Source organism: Centruroides vittatus, unplaced genomic scaffold, assembly GCF_030686945.1.
Source record: "Centruroides vittatus isolate TY-2023 unplaced genomic scaffold, ASM3068694v2 contig_912, whole genome shotgun sequence".
Taxonomy (NCBI): domain Eukaryota; kingdom Metazoa; phylum Arthropoda; class Arachnida; order Scorpiones; family Buthidae; genus Centruroides; species Centruroides vittatus.
In genome coordinates, this window is record NW_027122601.1 from 325706 (window position 1) to 346323 (window position 20618).

Here is a 20618-nt window from a genome sequence, read left to right on the forward strand (position 1 = left end):
TAATTTTGGCACAATAAAATAATTTCATCAAAATTATTAGTAATAATAATAATAATAATATATCACTATTTGCTATATAAGCTGCATGATTAAAGCTGCTTGTATTCGATATTGAAACCTAAAATACCTACATACTAACTAGCTCATTTGTTAGGAGGATGCAATTATAAGCTATAACTTCTGATCAAGAAATATTCTTGATTAAACACATTTACAGATTATCATTCAAAACATTGCATTTTACTGCAATATCAAGATTTCATTAGTTCAATTTATAAAAATTGTTTTGAACTATAAAGTACTGGTGATTCCATTATAATATACAATAAATTCTGCTTACAAAGGAAATAAAGCATTTTTTATATAAATGCATCATAATTTACAAATAAAATGTCTTGGTATCAAGGAATTATTCTTCTTATCACTAAAAATTAAATATATAATTTCAAAACAAATTGGTACAATTGTAGTACTGCAATTTCTAACTTATGCTATGCTGTTATTGAGATATCTTGTTCTTGACCTGATGCGTTCTTGATTATCGGCAGCAACCACTTTGCTCTTCCGAGTCTAGTGTGCTTTGTCTTCTCTGTGTGATAAAATAGATTTCACTTCTATTTAAATCTGACTTCAACTTTTATCTGTAGGAGAAAACTGTAATCCATTTGCTAACATTTTTGATTCTAAATCTCTGTCTTCCTCTTCTTCTCTAAAATTAAAAGATTGACTATTCAACATCATGAGAGTTATTGAAATTACAAAAAAAATTTTACCTAATTCGAAGTTGATCAATCATTGATACAAGTTCATCTCTCTTTTCTACAATTTCTAACATTTCAGCTAAAATTTTTCCTTCTTCTTCAATTTCAGTTTTACTTTTCTGAACACCTACAATATGAAATTTTATAAGATTAGTTTATATTTATAAAAACATACTTCTGAAAAAAATATCTTACCACTTTCAGTCATTCTTTGTCTCATTTCTTGTTGGGAGCCGACTGTGTCTTTCCTCTAACTCAACATCTTTTGCTCTAAATTAAATTTTTATTTGAGAATTAATTAATATTAGATTTTTTTGAGTTAAAAGAGTAATTATATATTTAAGTTGTACATTAGCTTTTACCATTCAGAATTTATTTCAATAAATAAATCATTATTTAAAAAACACCTATTTCAATACTAGAAAAATAAGCAAATATAATAGAAACTTCCTTAACTGATCTAATTAGATCAATTGCTAGTTAGTTGATCAAAAAATTTAAAACAGAAATGTAAATATTATATCTTAAAAATTTATTTTTACATAATATGCAAATACTTCTTATTCATTTACTAGGTATCTTGTTTCAAAAAGATTTTTCATTTAGAAAGCTTAATCTCAAACATTTTTTTTTAATAATGAGTTAATTCATTACACTATTTTATCATTTAATTCATAACTTTGTTATTTCAAGATAACTGTTTTTATAGTAACAAAAATCTTTATAAAATAAAATATAAATAAAGTAATTCATTTTTTATTTCCAATTTCTACTATGATGATTTTGAAACATCTAACAACAAAAATAACAAAAAGTTTTCTTTTTATTGCAACAACTCAGATACTATGAATTCACTATTTTAGGATATATATGTTACAGTCAAAACTCGTTTTTAGTTAGAACGCATTTTAACTAGTTGAAACTAGTTTATACTGGACATCTTTGTTAAAACCCGTTTTGTCTAGTTAAAACTAGTTTTAACTCAAATTCATTTTTGACTAGCTGTAAATTCTAGTTTTAACTAGACAAAACCTGTTTTGTCTAGTTAATTTACTGCTGTACATGTTTTGATTTTAGATAAAACTAGTTTTAACTTTTAACATTCGTTAAAACTAATTTTAGCTACATAAATATGTTTGGGGGAAATAAATAAAGTTATGTATAGTGATTCGGGAAAGGTGCCTAACATTTTGCTTATGAAGGAAATTATAGCGATAATTTGGGTTTCGGAGGCCTCTAACGAAAATATCATATTCTTGAGCATGTTTTTCAAATAAAACTTTGGAGTATATGAAAAATAATTGTATATTGTGTTTGCAATCACGACTTTTTTACTGTCTGACATTTTAGGCATCTCACCCCAAGTATCTGGGTGAGATGCCAAATGCCATTAGGGTAAGATAACAAATATAATTGCATAAAATTAATTTTCGAATTTAATTTATTGCATATGTAGTACAAAGTAGTACTTCATAGTAAGTATAACAGCACAGTATAAGTATTGTTAAGTTTCCGCCCATTCTAACGTGCTCTATAGCTAGCTGAAAGCTCTTTTCAGTCCAAAAACCTTTTTGAAAAGTCCTTATATAATTTCTATGCATATCCTGCAATAAAACAAGAAAACAAAAATTTATTAAAAATAGGCATATTGGAATTCAATTAATAAAAAATAGGCATGTTACTCCAAGAAAAATGTGGCATCTTTTCCATTTGTCAGGGTAAGATGCCTAGTGGAGTCGTGTTCTAGCATGTCTGATCAGGATCGGCAGTAGCTCACAATGGAAACTTTAAAACCTTAACTACATCACACATTAATTGTTTTTTGCAATTTTTAATAAATTCTATTTTAACTTTTAGTTTTAAAATGATTCTAGAAACATTTCACAACAAAAACTTCGTTCTTATCTTTCTTTTATTCTTCTCAGTTGTAGAAAATGAGATAACGGTAGCAAACTACAGCTTTCCGCACTCAATATTGGCCCAACGATTCATCATATAAACACATGACAATATCTGATGTCACCGTTTGAAAATATAAAAAAGTAGGCATCTTTCCCCACTTACAATCTTACCCCAAATCACTCTATATGTTGCGGTCAAACCAAGTTTTTAGTTAGGATGCGTTTTAACTAGTTGAAACTAGTTTATACTGGATGTCTTTGTTAAAACCCATTTTGTCTAGTTAAAACTAGAATTTACTGCTAGTCAAAAATGAATTTGAGTTAAAATTAGTTTTAACTAGACAAAACAGGTTTTAACAAAGACATCCAGTATAAACTAGTTTCAACTAGTTAGAATGCGTTCTAACTAAAAACGAGTTTTGATATATATTATATTATATATAATATATATATATATAGAGAGAGAGAGAGAAACAGCATAGTTAATGAAGTAAGTTTATTAAGTATGGATCAGTTAAGAGAGCTTTAATTTACAGGAAAAAAAAATCATATCCCATCCTCATTGATATTATTTCCTTATTACTATGAAAAGAACAAGTCCATGACTCTTTACAATTGTCTTTATTGCACTTCCTTTATGTAAGATGCTGGCCAAACAAACGACAAAGGTTCCTTTGTTAGCCTTTTTTTTTTATATCCCCTACCGAGGCAAGCGTTGCCAATCATACAAACCCTGAGGCAATGACATTGCAAATACATAACATTTTTTAATAAATAACCAATTTCTTCGCTCAATACTAACAATGAAAATATCTATTTTCATCAAACAATTTCTTTGGTTTATAATTTATAAAACCATTAACAATTCTCCATGGGTTGAAAAACATGAACGTATAAAATAATCCTTTTTGTAATTTAGTAACAATTTTGAATCTTTTTAAACTGAATTTATAAAAGACTTTTTTGTCATTTGTTTCAAAAGCCTTAAAGAAATTTTTACGTCGCTATGCTGTCATTAAAAATTTAACTTAATTTTAAAATGAGAATTTTATTCTGGTGAAAGAATTTAGACTTTTTAATAGTATTTTTATGTAAGATCCGGCAATTATTTTATGATTAATTATAGCAATTAACGCTAACATGGGAGAAAAGTTTTTCCCAATTTATGGTATTTCTGTCTTCTTGCAGGTCCGATAAATAAAGAAAATGTAAACATAAAGTTAAACCATCAACAATTGTTCAAAATCATCAATATTATCCAGTTGTTGATGCATGAGAACATCAACAGTTAAAACAATTCCACGATGAAAAGAGAACAAGTCTGATTCCCACCACCCTAGCCAGCCCTGCAACGACACATTTGAAGTATCATCACCAGACAATATAGAGTCATGAGATCAAATTCCCACACCTGAGGGGGATATAACGGCCATGCACTCGACTTTCAGGGCAGATATCCCCAGAAAGAGCTATAGACTATGGCTCATCTTGCCATATACCCAGCGGACCTAGCTATGGACACTCTCCTAGAAGTGATCGTTCACCAAGAAGTGTCTTTTACATGGTGACTAGTGACACATCGTCCAGATCATCTCCTCGTTCCCAGATATTTGCCACCCCAACTACTAAAACAACTGTAAAGAGATCCATGATTGTCTTGCCAACATCGTATGAACGGATACGAAACATCATCTACTCAACAGAGGTATTTTAGAATTGTAAATTCTCTCTCTGTCTCTCTCTCTGTTAGTTTATAAAAAGATAGAAACACAGGAGCAGTATTTCTAGAACCTCATGCATATGGCAATTAACTGTATCTTGTAATCCACTCATGTATTTAATCCCTTTATGATCCTTATTAAATTTGTTATTTTGTTAATCATCCACCTGTCTTTACTCAGAGAAATGGTCAACCTATCGATGGATTCATTGCACCTTCTAGGGATTGTAAATTTACCGAATTTTTCATTTACCGGTAATTCGGTAAATGAAAATTAAAATACCGGTTTACTGGTAAATTACCGGTAAATTTTTTCCTGAAAAATAAAATTAAGGCGATAAAAAATATGTCATTTTGATTTCCATTTCACATTTTTTATTTCAAAGATATAGAATATAAAAATTATAAAAATTAAAGTGTTATTCTAAACAAACTAAAATAATAACTTTTAGAAACAGAAATAAAATAATACAGAAAAATAAAAATACAACAGAAATAATATATAGTACCTAATACCATTTTATTGATTACCATTTTTTTAAAAATAACTTCTCAAGAAACTTAAATTATTTAAAGTCTTATCTCCTATTTTTTATCTAATTTTTGTACAAAATAATCTAGATCCCGAGAATACCCTTTCTGATTTAACACTTGTTGGACGAATGGTATATTAAATAATCAAATACTATTTGAATATACTTCCCCCGTACTTTTTCTTGGCGGAAGTATTCTAATTCTTTTTTACTATTTGTTTCCAATCTTTCGTGTTTTTTGCTTGTGGAACCGACTCTTCTTGACATTCTGTTTTTGTTTGATAAGGTCATAGAGTTTCTGCTTCATTGATAATTTGACATTAGGTGTAGAAGTATCAATATTTTCGTTATCTGACTTTGAATTGGAATCCAAATCAGGATCATTTAAGTGTCTCTGACTACTCTCAACAATAATCGAAAGTATTTCAGCAATGCTTTTGATTATTGATGCTTTACTGTTTATATTAAAAATGTCATAATTTTCTTGACCCGACAAAACCAAATTAGGGTCTGTCAAATAGTGTAACATGTCCGAATAAACAGTCCTTCTCTCCTTTATGCTATATATTAATGCTTTTTTTAGTTCAACGCTTAAAAATGTATTTTGGTTGGTTAATTCACCCAACATAAATTTCAAAGTAACATCGGCTACATATAAATTAGTCTTTTCATTGCAGTGTTTCAACGGCTAACTTAATGGGTTGCAGGCTTGAGATTATATTTGTAGTAATTTTATTTTTCTGTCATTGAAATCTAAGTTCAGTTTCAAATCTATTAGACTTTTTCGGACAGCATCTTTAAGTAATAAAAATCTTTCCAGCATGTTTAGTAAGCTATTCCACCTGGTTCTACAATCTAAAATTAAAGAAAGTTCTTTTTCAATAGTTTCTTTGACATATTTTTGTAGTAATGTAGTTTTCGTTGGCGATTTTCTAAAAAGTCTTACTATCTGTCGTATTTTTGTAATTAAAAAATTTAATTCTGCATTTTGTAGAGTAAGTTCGGTACAGCCAGTAGTTTCTTGGTTTATTTCAAAATTATCGTATTCAATGTCCGAGTTATCAGAATCAGAATCTGTAGTAAGTAGTAAATTAGCATTATATTCATCATCATCCTGTACATCTGATGTGCTTATATTGTAAAGAACTTTTATGATTGCAATTTGCAATCCATGTACAAGACATAACTGATGGTTTTTATTGAGTAATTTCGTCGTTTTCTTCATGACGGCAGCTCCGTCCGATGTTATGCAGACAATATTTTTCAAAGAAATTTGAAATTCTTTTAATTTATTTTTTATTAATTCTGCGCATACCTCAGCAGGCGCAGGTCCATAAATTCGACTAAATCCAAGATTACCCAAGAAAATAATACATATTTTGCACAATCTTAAGGCATAATATTAGAATCTTGTAATAAATGTTTGTATTTAATTATTTTAAACAGTTGTTAGAAGTAAAACATTTTAATGTTATTTTACAATAATATTGCATTAATGTCCTGTCATAATGTGGTGTATTCAAAATTGCTATTAATTTAAAAAATACGTGAAATATTTATGTATTATTATATTTAAATATTAAAAAAGGAAATATTTACTTATTCTTTAAGAAAAGCGTTGATTGTAAAGATTTTACACCTTTAAAAATCTCAAAAACTGCAGAGCACAAATCACACAAGATAACTAGCGCTTTCTGTACGATTTACAGCGCCTCTCAAACCCAAGAAAGTTTGAATTAAAATTAAACAAAAAATATCTCACATAAAATTAATAATTAGGTATGTTGTTGCTTACACTTACCTGTCTTTTTCATTTTCAATGTCCCTTTAGCCCTTTTAAATATCTATAAACGCAATATTTTCTACATAAAAATTTCTAGTATGGATTTTTCATTTACCGAATTACCGGTAAATTTTTGAAATTTACCGGTAAGTTTACCAAATGATTTTTTGTCAATTTATCAGTTAACCGGTAAATCGGTAAACCGGTATACAATCCCTAGCACCTTCCCCTCGCTGGTAGAAACGTCCTCCTACTAAATTCTAACCCGATAAAGCCCAATGACACTTGAGCAATCTTTACCAGGCTGACATTGGGAAAAGGTTTTAGAACTTTACTCTCTAACCTCCAGCTTCTCACATTTATAATTACCTAATTAAAAGTTCCTGTTCTTTCTGAACTAATTTGTTTTTGGCATGAACTAAATTAAACCATTCCTGCATCAATTCTGTTTCTCCTCTAATCCTTCTCAAACTTCCTAATAATAAAAAACAAATTATTTAATCAATATTTATCTGTTAAATATGCAAAAATTTTTATTATCTATGTAATCAAAGGCAAACAAACCTTCACTTTCTCCTCTAAGTGCTTTTTCAACCTCCACTCCTCGTCTTTCTAGTTCTCTCTGCTGAACTTCAAGTTCTTGGAGGTGTCTATGAATTTCTTGTGCTGTACGCAATCTTTTCAATTCTTGCTGGCGTTGTACTCTTTGTGCTACTCTTAAGGCTTTCTTTTCTTTATCTGCCACTGACTAAAATTTAAAAATAATTTTATAAAAAAAAATGTTAACAAATGTAAAAAAAAATTAAAATAGTTTGACTGATGGACAAGATAACAATACAAGAATACAGTAAGTAAAAAGATATAATTTAAAAGATTAATTTAAGGATCCAAAATTTCATATTCAGTAAAATCTGTTTGTTAGTCATGGTCCAAAATCTTTACTTTTTGGATATTTTATAAGATTATATATAAATATTCAAGATATGAAAACTTTTCATTCTCTCTAGTTAAATATAGTCTATTATTATAATAGACTGATAATATATTTATGATAATACTTATAAAATTTTTATATTACAAATTAAACTTCTACCAAATTTTATTCCAAGCAATTTTTCCTTCTAGCTTTAAGTTCTTAGTCATAAACAGATTGGAATTCATATGATACAATATAGCATATGATATGTTTTAATACATACATCATCTTATTCTTACATCATCTCATTCCATAGCTCAAAATGCCAGCTTTTTTAATAAAATCTATGAGAAAATACGAAAAAGGAAAATAATGTTTATAAAATGATAATAAAACTTCTATTTAGCTTGAGACAATTCAGAAAAAGCTTGTAAATGCAGTTTATTAATTTTCAAATTTTCCTTGTGAAGAATAAGTGAATATTTCATTTTAATTCAAGCCAACACACAATTTCACCCATTCAAAACTATTTTTGAAACTATTTAAATAAAAACAAATTTTCTTTTTTGATTCAGTTTTTCATAAAAATCAAAACCATGGTTCCATAACTGAGACCAACTCGTCCTTATTGCAAAGTGCATAACCATGTAAGAAGGCAGCAATATAATAAGTGACTGAAGTGATCAGAAACAAGGTAGACAATGTTTCAAATTTCACTTTTAAAACACAAGATCCATTTTGGAAAATTTTCCAAATTAATATCTGTAGGTTTAGCCAAAACACCACTCCATTTTATTGTAAACTTTTTGTGGCTATTGCCATATTATTTTTACTACTGCAAATTTCTCTGGAACTGCTTTAATTTTCCCAAACTTCATTTGCATGATCATATATATTCCACACTCCTGGTATTGACAACTTAAAACCATAAACCCATTCCTCCAAGTTGGTTCTGTCCAAGACGATGGTGGCTCTGTGAAGATATGGGGCTTCTCATATGGGCCAATAGGTCCCTTATTGTGTCGAGAGAGGTCCTCAAATATCGCAAACTACAAAAATGTGCTGGCTGAGACCTTACATGCTTTCATGTCCTTCATGCATTCTCAAGGAGATGATATATTTCAGCAGAACAATGCTCTACCCCATTGGGTCACTACCATCCAAACATAGCTCAAAGAACACTCATCAGAGATCCAAACTAACCAATGGTTTTCAAAGTTTAAGTCCATTGTATCTCTCTGTTGCTGTTGAGTGATATCTCAGATTCATGAAACTAATTCCAAGAGTTGCAGACAATGCTGTAAGAGGTGTGACTTGCAACACCTCCTTATTAATTATTTTTGCACAGATATTTTTATCACATTGCATCATGGCTGCATTAATAAGAATCAATAATAATTATAGGAAACGATATGGTTGACTATTAAAAGAATATTGACACAATTTTTGCTTTGCGGTCTTATTGAATATGCTAAAATGCATTGTGCATATTTTTGAAAGTGCCATGACAGAAATTTGCATTGTGATTGGATCTGAGAAGTCAGAATGCAAATTTTAAATGCTTTGAGCCTAACATATCATGTATATCAAACATGAATGAATGATGATAAATCTACAGAAGAGATTACAAAAAATTTGATTTATTTCTGACAATAAATTCTAAAAATTGTAGGAAACTAATAATTATATTCTAATTAAATTATTTTTATAGATTAAAAAATAATATGATTCAATCAATGAAACAAAGGGAAGATATAACTATACATAATTAATAATCATATGACTTATTAAAATTATATATGTAAATTTTTAAGTATGATACTTTTTAAATTTACCTTTTCTTTTCTTTCTATTGTAGAATATGAACTCTGTGCTCTACTTGCTTGAGTATCTTCCTCTGTATCACTAAAACTATCTTCTGCAAAAATAAAAATATATAATAAAAATTTTTATCTTGTTTGTTCTTGTTCAAAAGTTCAAATAATTTAACAGAAATTACCAGATGCCTTTGGTGCTACTCCATTTTCTACTTTTAAAAGATTAATGGGCTGATTTATGGCTGGTGATGATTTCATAGTCAGCTTCTCCAAAGACTTTCTCACATTTTCCAATTTGTTAGATTTGGCATGTTGACTGTTTATTGAAACTGAAGGAAAGACGAATAGGTTGGGAAATGCTTCATTTTCAGCTTTATCCAATGCCTGATATTTTTTTCTTTGTTTTTCTCTATTTCTTTCTTTGGAACGTGGTAGTTTCAAATGTGGAAATGATCTTAATTTGGGTGGTGTCTTGGAGTAGTCCGTAATGAGTGACGAGGTTTCTTTGGAATTATCTTTGGACTTAATTTTGCTTTTGTCTTTGTTATTTCCATTTTTAGTAAAATTAAGTAAGGAAAATAATGATTTTTTTGCACCATTTTTGCCTCTTTCATCTACATCTCCAGGACTGAATAATTTCTGCTTATATTTAATTTTTTTTGTTTCATTCAGAGAATTATCTAGTATTTCTGGACTAGTTTCTGAAGAATTTTGCAAAACTGGAGGAGATTTTTGCATTTCATATGTTTTAGTAGCATATTCTGGTGAAAGTTTAATATCAATTTCATCAATAGAAAGGGAAGACTCTAAGTAATTAGCTGCATCTGTTCTTGATGTCGATGATGCAGTGGTTGTATTTTTATCTGATGACACTGTATCAACTGATGGACTTAAAATATCATCACATACCATTGAACTACTGTTAGTTTGTGAAGGATTGCTGCCAGTTCCTTCTTCTGATGAAGACATTGGACTAATTTTTAAGTTATTGATTCCATTGTCCTTTGAATTAACAACAGACAAAGATTTAAGAGTATCACCTTCAGTATGGAATGATATAGTTGGTTCATGTTGAGTTTCTTCAAAATAATCATCTTCTCCATCATCATCATCACTATCAAGAATATTATCCTGTAATAATTCTTCATATTGAAAAGAATTAATTGAAGGAGGGTGCTTATGGTATCGTTTCCTATAATTATATGGACTTAAACCAAGTTCTTCATCACTTTTTAGTCTGGCACGTTCTCTTGCTTCCTTCCTTGCTTTCTCCAAATCTGCTGTGCATTGTTCACGAATACCTTTAGACGTATCAACTGGCGTAAAAAATTCAGGTGGTGTAGCAGATCTAATTGAAGCTATATCAGAATTCTCCTTATCATCAGCAAATGGTACTCCTTCAATATCTTCATGAATACTTTTTCTAAATCTCTTTTGAAGTGTTGATTTATTTTGGTCCTTTACTCTGGAATGTACAGCCTGTACAGATTCAGCTGTATAATTTGGTATCCTCCAATTCTGTTTATTTTTCCCACTATCTTGTTTTTGTTGCTCTGAATTACTTACTGTAATCAAATCTTCAGAATCATTTTTTAAATTGTTAATTGGTGTGGAACTTGCAAATCTTACCATAACAGGTGTTACAGATTTATCATTTTCAATAACTAAATTATCACTAGATTTGCTTTCAGATGAAAAATAATTTTCATTAGAATTTCTATTTTTCAACATTTTATCATCTTCTAAAGAAGTTTCAGATAAATTACATTTTTGATTAACATTCAGTTTTTCCAAACTTCTTGTAACAGACGGAAAGTCTAATTTTTGTAAATTAATATTTAAAGATTTTAAATATATAGAATCTCCAACAAAACTTTTAGGACGAATTTTTTCTGCAAAGCTTCCACTGTACCCATGAAATTTTCCAAATTTTTCTGTAGAATTTGATAATATTTTAGCTTTATCAATTATTTTACTCTGTTCAGCTTCTTTAAAGTTTGTTGGTGCAATGTTGGGTTCAATATTTTGTAATTTTTCTTCCGTAGTTCGCACTTCATTTATTACTGTAGATGAATTATAATCTTGATTGTAATCATCATCTGCATTGCTTGTGTTATCAACACATTGTATTACATCTGCTCTATAAACACCCTGAATCTGAGATAAATTATCTGAGCCAGCTTCTTCTAAACTATTAACATACCATGGTAAAGGTAAATCACTATTATCACTATCCCAAGAGTAAATATTTTCACTATCGTTTTTTCTTTTTGTCTTATCTCTAAGAGTTATAAAGGATGGATTATAATTAAAATCAACGTTTGAATTTTCTTCTGGAACTCTATTATCTGTTATAGTATCTATGACTTCTTTCATTTGTTTTTCTTCTGGACTTATTTCACTATCATCTGATGACACAAGTTTTACAAACTCAGGTGTTCCTACTTTTACAACTTGCTCACTATGTGAATATAAATCAGAACTATAACTTTCACTACTGATTGTTCTATTACTGGTACTGCTATCTGACGGAGTATTCATAATCTCAAGAGTTAAATTATTGAGATCATTTTCATTCTGTAATGGTAATGTTAATGGAGATAATAGTGGAATTTGTTCTGAATCAGATTCATTAGTTTTAATTTTTTCAGAAGGCACTTTTTTCAATTCATTTGTATCTGTAGGCTTTTCATCCTCATTGATTTTATATCTATCAGAATCAATGATTTGAACTGGAATATTTAAAGGTAATACAAATTCTGAACTCATTTTTTCTGAAATTATATTTTTATTTTCACTTGGTTCAACTGTTTGAATATATTTGGATGTATTCAAAATATCTTTTGCCTCACTTACTATGTTTTCAACTATTTCTAATGCTATTTCTTTCAAATTTAGATCTTCTTGTGATAGTGATTTTTCTATTTCTTTAACTTCTTTTTCAAAATGATAGAGTTCTGAATCTGGAGGATTTGCAACATCAGATGATTGTACAGATGTTTTGACTAGAGTTTCGAATGTTTCGACTAGATTATCAGACATGATTATTTTATCTTTACAAGGAGATTCTCTATGAGAAGAACGATCTGTACTAGATGGTGATGACAGTATTTGTTCTGCATCTCCTATATTTACTATAAGCGATGCATCTTCATCAGATATTAATACAGATTCTTGATTTGTTTGATTGGATAATGTGTTTATATTATCTTTTGCTATTATATTCCTGTGATTATCATCTTTAACAGTAGTAATATTTTCCTCAATAGCTACCTCTCCCCATACTAATTCACTCTCTTCTTGAGGTGGAGATTCTTCAATGACAATTGTTGGAATCTGTTGTGGAGGTGCTGGTTTATTTAGTTCTGAATCGGAATCCGATTCAGTTTCTGTATCAGTACCTTCTTTTGATAAATCTGTATCAGTAATGTCACTTGTATCAACTTCTGTAGAAGAATCTGTATAATTTAAAGGTATAAATAAAAATCATTTTTATTGGTAATTTTATATTATAAAAATAATTTTTTTATTATGTAATTTTAAAATGCAAATTAATTCATAGTTTAAAACAATCTATAGATAAATTTATTAGAGTGTAATTTTAGTTGTTAAAATTATGAAATTTTTCTTCAAATTACTTCTGTAAGATCTGTATATTCTGTTTCATTTGATAATTAAATTTCAATAAATATTGGACACTCTACACACAAAACAAGATTTATAATTATCATCATCAATATATAATATATATTTTAAAAGGAAACATATCTATTAATATACAAAATCAATAAATAAATTTCAGTTTGATAGTAAATAATAATTTGTTTAATTAAAATTAAAATTGAGTAATACATTCTATTAAATTTAAAATTAATATAGTAGAATGTCCAATTCTATGATCTGCTTGGTTCCTAGAATATCAACCAATTATAAATCAAACTGATTTCTCATAGATGCAATATCATAAATTGAAGTTTTGTTCCTAAATGTATGGTTTGACAGTACATCCTCCTGAGTCACCCTGTTTAGCTTACTTATGAAATTTATTTCAAAGATCATTTTGAGCAAAAAGATGTCCTATAAATTTGGGCCTTATTCTCAATAGTTATAGAGTAATTCACTGTGAATAGTGTGTAAACTTGGCTAATTTGAACATTGAAAATAAAATGCATTTTTCTATAATAAACTCTTGTAAATAACAACATGAAAAATTAATTTGTAACAATGTTTATTTTTAATAAATATTTAAAAACTGAGTTTATAAGAGATTTTCAAAATCATCTTTGTTCATTTCAACACACTTGGCTGCACTTATGAACTGTATGCACTGTTCTGCTTAGTTCCAGTTGTCTATCTTTGATTAACAAAGCAGCATGCATAATATGCACATGTATCTTCTCACATGTTTATGGATTTGAAGGTCTGATGCACAATATCCTTCAACTACTACCACATGTAATAATCTAATAGGAATAGATCTAGCACTGTTCAATGAATTATTCCATAACTATTGAGAACAGGACCCAAGTTTATAGGACATATTTTACTCAAAATGTCCTTTGAAATAAGCTCTGTAAGTGATGATACATCCATTTGAATCACTCTGCATATTATTGTACTGAGATGAAAAGAAAAATGCTTTCTATAAGTCATAATATAAAATTTACATCAGTCAAAAAGAGGGAATTGTAAAACAAGAATTTACTGCATTAATAAAGAAAACTATATAAGTTTTTATTATGATATAATAAACAATTAAAATATAATATAAATACCTTCTGTTTGGCTTTTCCAATTTTTCAAATCAATAACTGGTACTTGAACAACAACTTCTTTGGATTCAATAGGTGTCTCAGCTTCCCTGTCATCATCTGTAAATAAATTCAATAAAATTTTAAGAATATATTTAAACTGGTATTTTTACTTAGAAATATTTTTGATATAAAATTCTAATTTATGAATTATCTATTGTATTTTTTGATTTTAACAAAATAAAATTTTTTTTTAGACAGTGAAATGACAATTTTATCATCATTTTAATATAAAATTTATAATTTTACCTTCTGCACTGTCATCAAAACTATATTCTTCATCACTATCAATATCCTCACTTGTGTCATCGCTTCCAATTTCCGTTTCTGAACCTTCGGATGGTGATGAAGATGATGATGATGATGATGATTTACTTTTGTCTAAAAAGCCACCTTCTTGAGAATAGCGTTGTTGCCAAGTTTCAGCTAATCGTCTAGTCTCATCAGCAGTCATGGAACGTTCTAGTTCTTCAGCAAATGCTTCCTCTTCAGATTCTGTATCAGTACTGTTATAAACAATATTAAAAAAAACATTTTTTAATCTATTTTTTGTATAAAGTTTAAACTATTTTTATTTATTTATTACATAGTCCTTAATTTTAAATGAAATAAAAAAATAGTAGCAATTAATATTTTACAGTATTACCTCAAATCTGAAAATTCATCATCGCTTGTTTCTAATTCATGACCAACTCCAAGATTTTTTTGTGTAAGTTCTTCTTCTTCCAATTCACTTGTTAAAAGTTCCTCTTCTGATAGTTCAATTAAACTATTTTCATATTCAACACGTTCAGGTGTTTGATCTCTTAAAGATACACTTACAACAGGTGGAGGAAGGAGAGATGGTGAAGGAGGTTCTTCTATACTTATTTCTGGTTTATGATTTTCTGTAGCATCAATTTCATCAGCATTTTCTTCTTTGGCAGGCTTTTCAGGAGATGGAACAGTTTTTGCAAGAGCATTAGCAGCAATCGTAGAGAAGATTTCTTTTGCATCAGGTCCACCTGATAGAAATGCTTGTTTTCTTTTCATCATTTCTTGCCATCTGCTATCTGGTTTTTGCATTCTAAAATGTGGTTTGCAATAAAATTTTCCTAAAAAAGCAAAATATAAAATATATGAAACTGATAAATAACAAAATTTTCATTTATCTGAATTAACAAATAAATATTTTCCTCATATTCATAATTCAAATATGAGTTTTTTTTATTTTTAATTAAATTGATTTTAAATTGATTTTATTACTTAAAATTTCACCATATGGATTCAGAAAGAATATCAATTAAAAGATCTGAAAATTAGTTATTAAATCTATTAACTCACAGATATTGCAAAATATCAGAATACATTATGAAAATAAAAAGTTACAGATAAAAAACAGTGAATTAATAATTAAACAAAATGTATTCTACTGTTCCAACAATCTAAATAAAGTAAAAGTTTTACTTTAGATATCAAAAACAGCTTATTCTATTGAAAATCTTTCAATTTTGATCTTATTAATGATGAAAAAATAAAAAACATTCATTAAATTATGGATAAAAACTTAAACAGTTTTAAATTTGTTTTTCATTATTAAATTTTCATTAGAGTGATTTCTTTATAACAAGCAGGTTATCTACTTTTTATAAAGATTTTTATCATCATAGACACACTTTTTTCTACAATGAAAATCTTCTTAAAACAAAATTGGCATATGATGTAACAGAATTTTGCTACAAATTCATTAAAAATATTTATCAAATGATATACAGTATTCACTATAATGCTATTATCAAAATATTTCTTCTATATCAGTGTTCTTCAACTTTGGGTCCATGGACCAATGACGGTCCATGGAAATTTCCTGCAAATTCGCAAAAAAGTTCATAGACTGGTAGGAAATTTTGTAACAACAAAATAATAAGATTTTAAACTTGTAATTAATATAAACAGTTTTTATTTATTTTTTTATTAATACAATTATTTAAATAAAGTTAATTATAAAATGAACTTTTATTAAAATGATTAGATAATACTATAATTACTAGATAATAATAATAATAATAATTAAAAAAATTTATAAAATAATGAGCAGTTATTTATTGCAACATAATCACCATATTTTGTCTACAATTTTTTTCAAATTGCAGCCCAATTACATTTATGCATGACATTTATCAAATGAATGTCAGTCTTGTGATAATTCCCCCACTTCTTACACCCCTTCTGTTACACTTACAAGAGGGAACCTGAGAAGTTGTCACCACCAATTTCGATGAAATTTTGTGGATGTGTATTTACTCATACTTAAACTCTACCAAAGCCACAGGACCCACTATTCAGGCATTCTCCAGAAAATCGTGATTCAAATTTTTCTAGAAGTTTTAATAGCTATGCAGAAGTATCATTCATGTGTTTGTGGTGTGATTAGTTAAGGTATTGCATGAAGAGTGTTAACACGTGGGTTCGAATCCCGTATGAGGAGATTTTTTTTTTTTTACAATTATAATTTAATCTTATTGTTATTAAATTTATGTGCAATTTTTATGCCACTTTTAATTATTGAATTTAAAATTTATTATTCTTTATAAAATATCAGGGAATTCATAAATTCTTTTTCAACAGTTTAAATTTTTTGCCACAAAAAATATACATGCAATAAATACTTACAGTTACTGTTTCGCAATAATATGACAACATTTTGAATGGTATTTAACATAAAAACAGTTAAAACATAATGGTTTGGTGCACCGCATCATGCACAAATAATCATTGCTCCTTCATTCACACAATCTTTACATTTTGTATTAACAACAGAAGGTGGAAAACAAACTTCATTAACATTTTTGAAAATATTTCTTTTGCATGTTATTTCAGATGCAAACCATGCATATTTTAACATATCACAAAAAACTGGTGTGCTCAACTGGTTGTGAATGAGAGAGTGTATTTTAATAACATCTTCAAATTGGCTATTTCTCTATCAGTTTTAACGAGATAGGTACAGAAATATATCAAATGAAACCTGATATCATAAGCAAATACACCAACAACTGCCGTAAATGATCGGGCTAAATTTTGGATAAATGATTATAGATTAGAAATAAATTTGGCACTAGAGTTAGGTATTAGGTGCCATCTCTTATTAAAATTAATAATTATAATTTGGGCTGATTCTTTTCTTCCAGTTTAATCTAAATTAATTAATTAAATATTATAAGTATTAATTTTAATAAGAGATGGTGCCTAATGCCTAACTCTAGTGCCAAATTTATTTCTGATCTATAATCATTTATCCAAAATTTAGCCGATCATTTATGGCAGTTGTTGGTGTAGATAGGTACAGTTTTGTAATTTTTTGAAAAAATCTTTGACCTGTCTATAAAAATAAAAGTCGCAAGGCTGACAAAGTGGGGTGCATTTTGGCGAGATAATTTTTAATTGGCAATACGAATATCTTTGTCAGCTACCGGAAGTGTCCTCAATGAGTTCCATTGTCATATATTTGGGAATTTGTTTGGCCACTCCACAAATCTATTATTAATAAAAACTTTTCAATTTTTACATGTGGCTGTAATATTTCAATTAAAAAGTCTTTATAAAGGTTTATTGTTAATTTTCCTGACCTAGAGCATTTGACAATGACGTTTTCAAATTTAGAGAGAAGCATCGACTTGTTTTTGTACTGTAGGATCAAATTTGCCATCAGTTTCTTGTAAACAGAGAAGCACTTTGGGTATAAGCTTTCCCAAACAAGTGAATGCATACTGGGCAATATACGAGTGAGAAATTTTATGCAGACATTTTTTTTAACAAATAGAGAATTCGCACCTTTCTCTGCTAAAGTCCAATCAATTGTTGATTGATATTCGCAATCCATATTAATTGATCCATATTAATTGTAAAGTCTAGATGAAAATTTGGTAAAAGTATAAGAATTTGTTCTCTAAAATTATCTGCAGCAGCCAAAACTTTGTTAATTTCCCCTACTTCTTTCTCACTGACATATTTGGTAATCCATCATTGTCGAATATTATTTCTTTGTTTAAAATCATCAGTCCATTTTTTTCCTGCTGAAAATTGAAAAGTGCTAGAAAGAAATGTGTTGCTCATGCTGCAGTGTTTTTGTTGTGACTTGCTAAAATTTTTCTCTAGCTTCTTTAAATCTGTCAAGTGTCCAAGAATTAAAGGCAATTATTTTGTCAAATCAAGTCCCATCAGTTAATAAATCATTTTCCTACCTAATAATAACCAAAAAAGCAGTATAAATAATAAATAATTACTGTTTTAAATCTCTTTTAGATTTTAAACAATGCACTCTTTTTCTCTTTAATGTTTGTAGAAACCAATTTGGATGTCCTTTCACCATGGTTACAACTTTTCGTTTGTATTTTAGATTTACCATTTTAAATTTTTTTGTTTTCAGAGATTTGATCCACTCTTCCAAGAATATTGATGATGATCATGATGATGTTGCTGATCAGGATGGCAATGACAACAATTCTTCTATCACTGGACACATTGATGCAAAATCAATAAAATTATCAACATTTTTTGCATCTGGAAGTGTCTTCAACGAATTCCATCTTGTTCTTCATATCGATGATGCAATTATATATTTTGTGGCCTATAACTGTTGCCTTTTCTGAAGAGGGATCTTCCACGGGCTCCTCTGTGATGTAATTATTTTCTAGAAGCAACTTTTCTAGAGAACTTTTTAGTAGCTTTTTATTATTAAAATCTTGTTGCTCTTCTTCTTCCTGCACACTAGTGCTTATTGATGCCATAGTGAATATCCATTTCTCACAAACCAAATACAGTATAAGCAAAAATATCTTCTATAAAACTGTCTGGCATGCTTAATGATTTTATTTATACTGTTTATCATCACGGTCACTGGCAAATGAAAAGAGAGAATCCTAGTTTCCTAGTTGTCAACTTTGCTTGGCTTCCCTTTCTACATCAATGGTACCAGATCAAATTCTACACCCTATGAATTCCAGTGCCCTGATCCCTCCGGTAAAACTGAATCGTCCAGGCAGAAAGCATAATCTTCTTTGTCTAGTTTTCTTTTCTGATTAGATTAGGTCTATCTACCTACTAATATATATACAGTATATATAATAACGTTTTTGCTAGAAAGAGTATGGATGGTGTTATGGATGATATTGGGTTACCTATTATATGAGTCATTCGCAGGCCAAATCGATTATTTCCATTTGTAAATCCTTAATATAATCATTATTATTTTCAAATTTTTTACATAACTAATTTTATATTATATATCGTTATATTAAAGCTATGCTTTAATATAACGATATATAATATAAAATAAAACTGATAAAATTGTTAATAAAACTAATAAATCTAATAAAACTGTTGCCATGCATTTCTTGTTATCATGTAAATTTCATTATCCAATTTTTTCCATTTTTCATAATTACATCTTTTATCTTCATTCAGTAAATAATTTTAGGTAATTTTTTGATAGCAAACTAACATGCAAGTATCAAATTAAAAAAATAACAAAAGGCTTAGCTATTAGATGGAGCATATGGCATCTTTACAGATCTATTCCTTGAAAGATTGTTCCATGTTCACTATGTTTCATTAATTTTCACTTTTCTTCATTCTCATTAGACAATTTGGTCACCCACCACCTTGTCTCAATCAAACCACATAAAATTTTAGAATAAAGTACAGCATATCATTTATTTAATAAATTATTCATTCATTACATTGAGTCAGCTGAAGTTGGTGGTATTAAACTGGAACTTCCTGATTTATTTCAATATCTTAAATTTTTAATAAATTTTTAAATAGCATTTTAATGATTCATACTCGTACCCAGCAGAATTAAATAAAAAACTTAAATCAACACCTTAATGTTTGCTGAGAAATTTTTTAATTTAACGAACGTTTTCGGCCTCATCTATAGGCCATCATCAGGTCGAAATACAAAAATTGGAACGCTTACGTTCCATACATAGAATACAAAATTCAAACTAAATGTTTTTTAAAAAATGGAACTAATTAATGGAAAAATAAATAAACATATAGTGAGAAACTAGAAAAACAAAAATAATAATAACAAACGAACATAATATCAATATTACCTATCCTAACTAGAAATAATTCAATTTAAAATATAACTAAGTTCATGCGCCTCCTATAAGTTTTTAAGGGCATATTTCCAATCCGAAGGAAGACCCTCCCTTGCGTTAATACATTTATCTTTTAGCTTGCTTCTGTAAATTTCCATTTTTTCCGCTGTTCTCGCCAAAGTTGGGGAATGTACCTGTTTTATGATTTTCGCCTCATTCCACCGTACCACGGATCCTTCAGCTTGCCCCATCTGGGCTAGTACTGTTGTATTGGACCCTTTTCTAATATC

At 28.6% G+C, this 20618-nt stretch overlaps 1 protein-coding gene across 1 annotated transcript in view; it reads right to left on the bottom strand.

Annotated features, from left to right (window-relative positions):
• Nucleotides 1-538: 538 nt before the first annotated feature.
• Mical (Molecule interacting with CasL) overlaps nt 539-20618 on the bottom strand; it is an 88409-nt gene continuing 68329 nt past the window's right edge. The window contains 11 exon segments of the mRNA XM_067281238.1: nt 539-709; nt 774-888; nt 957-990; nt 992-1031; nt 7068-7173; nt 7263-7446; nt 9450-9532; nt 9614-12889; nt 14207-14302; nt 14492-14748; nt 14889-15336. Of these exon segments, the coding sequence (XP_067137339.1) occupies nt 631-709; nt 774-888; nt 957-990; nt 992-1031; nt 7068-7173; nt 7263-7446; nt 9450-9532; nt 9614-12889; nt 14207-14302; nt 14492-14748; nt 14889-15336 (4718 nt within the window). The 3' untranslated portion in view covers nt 539-630.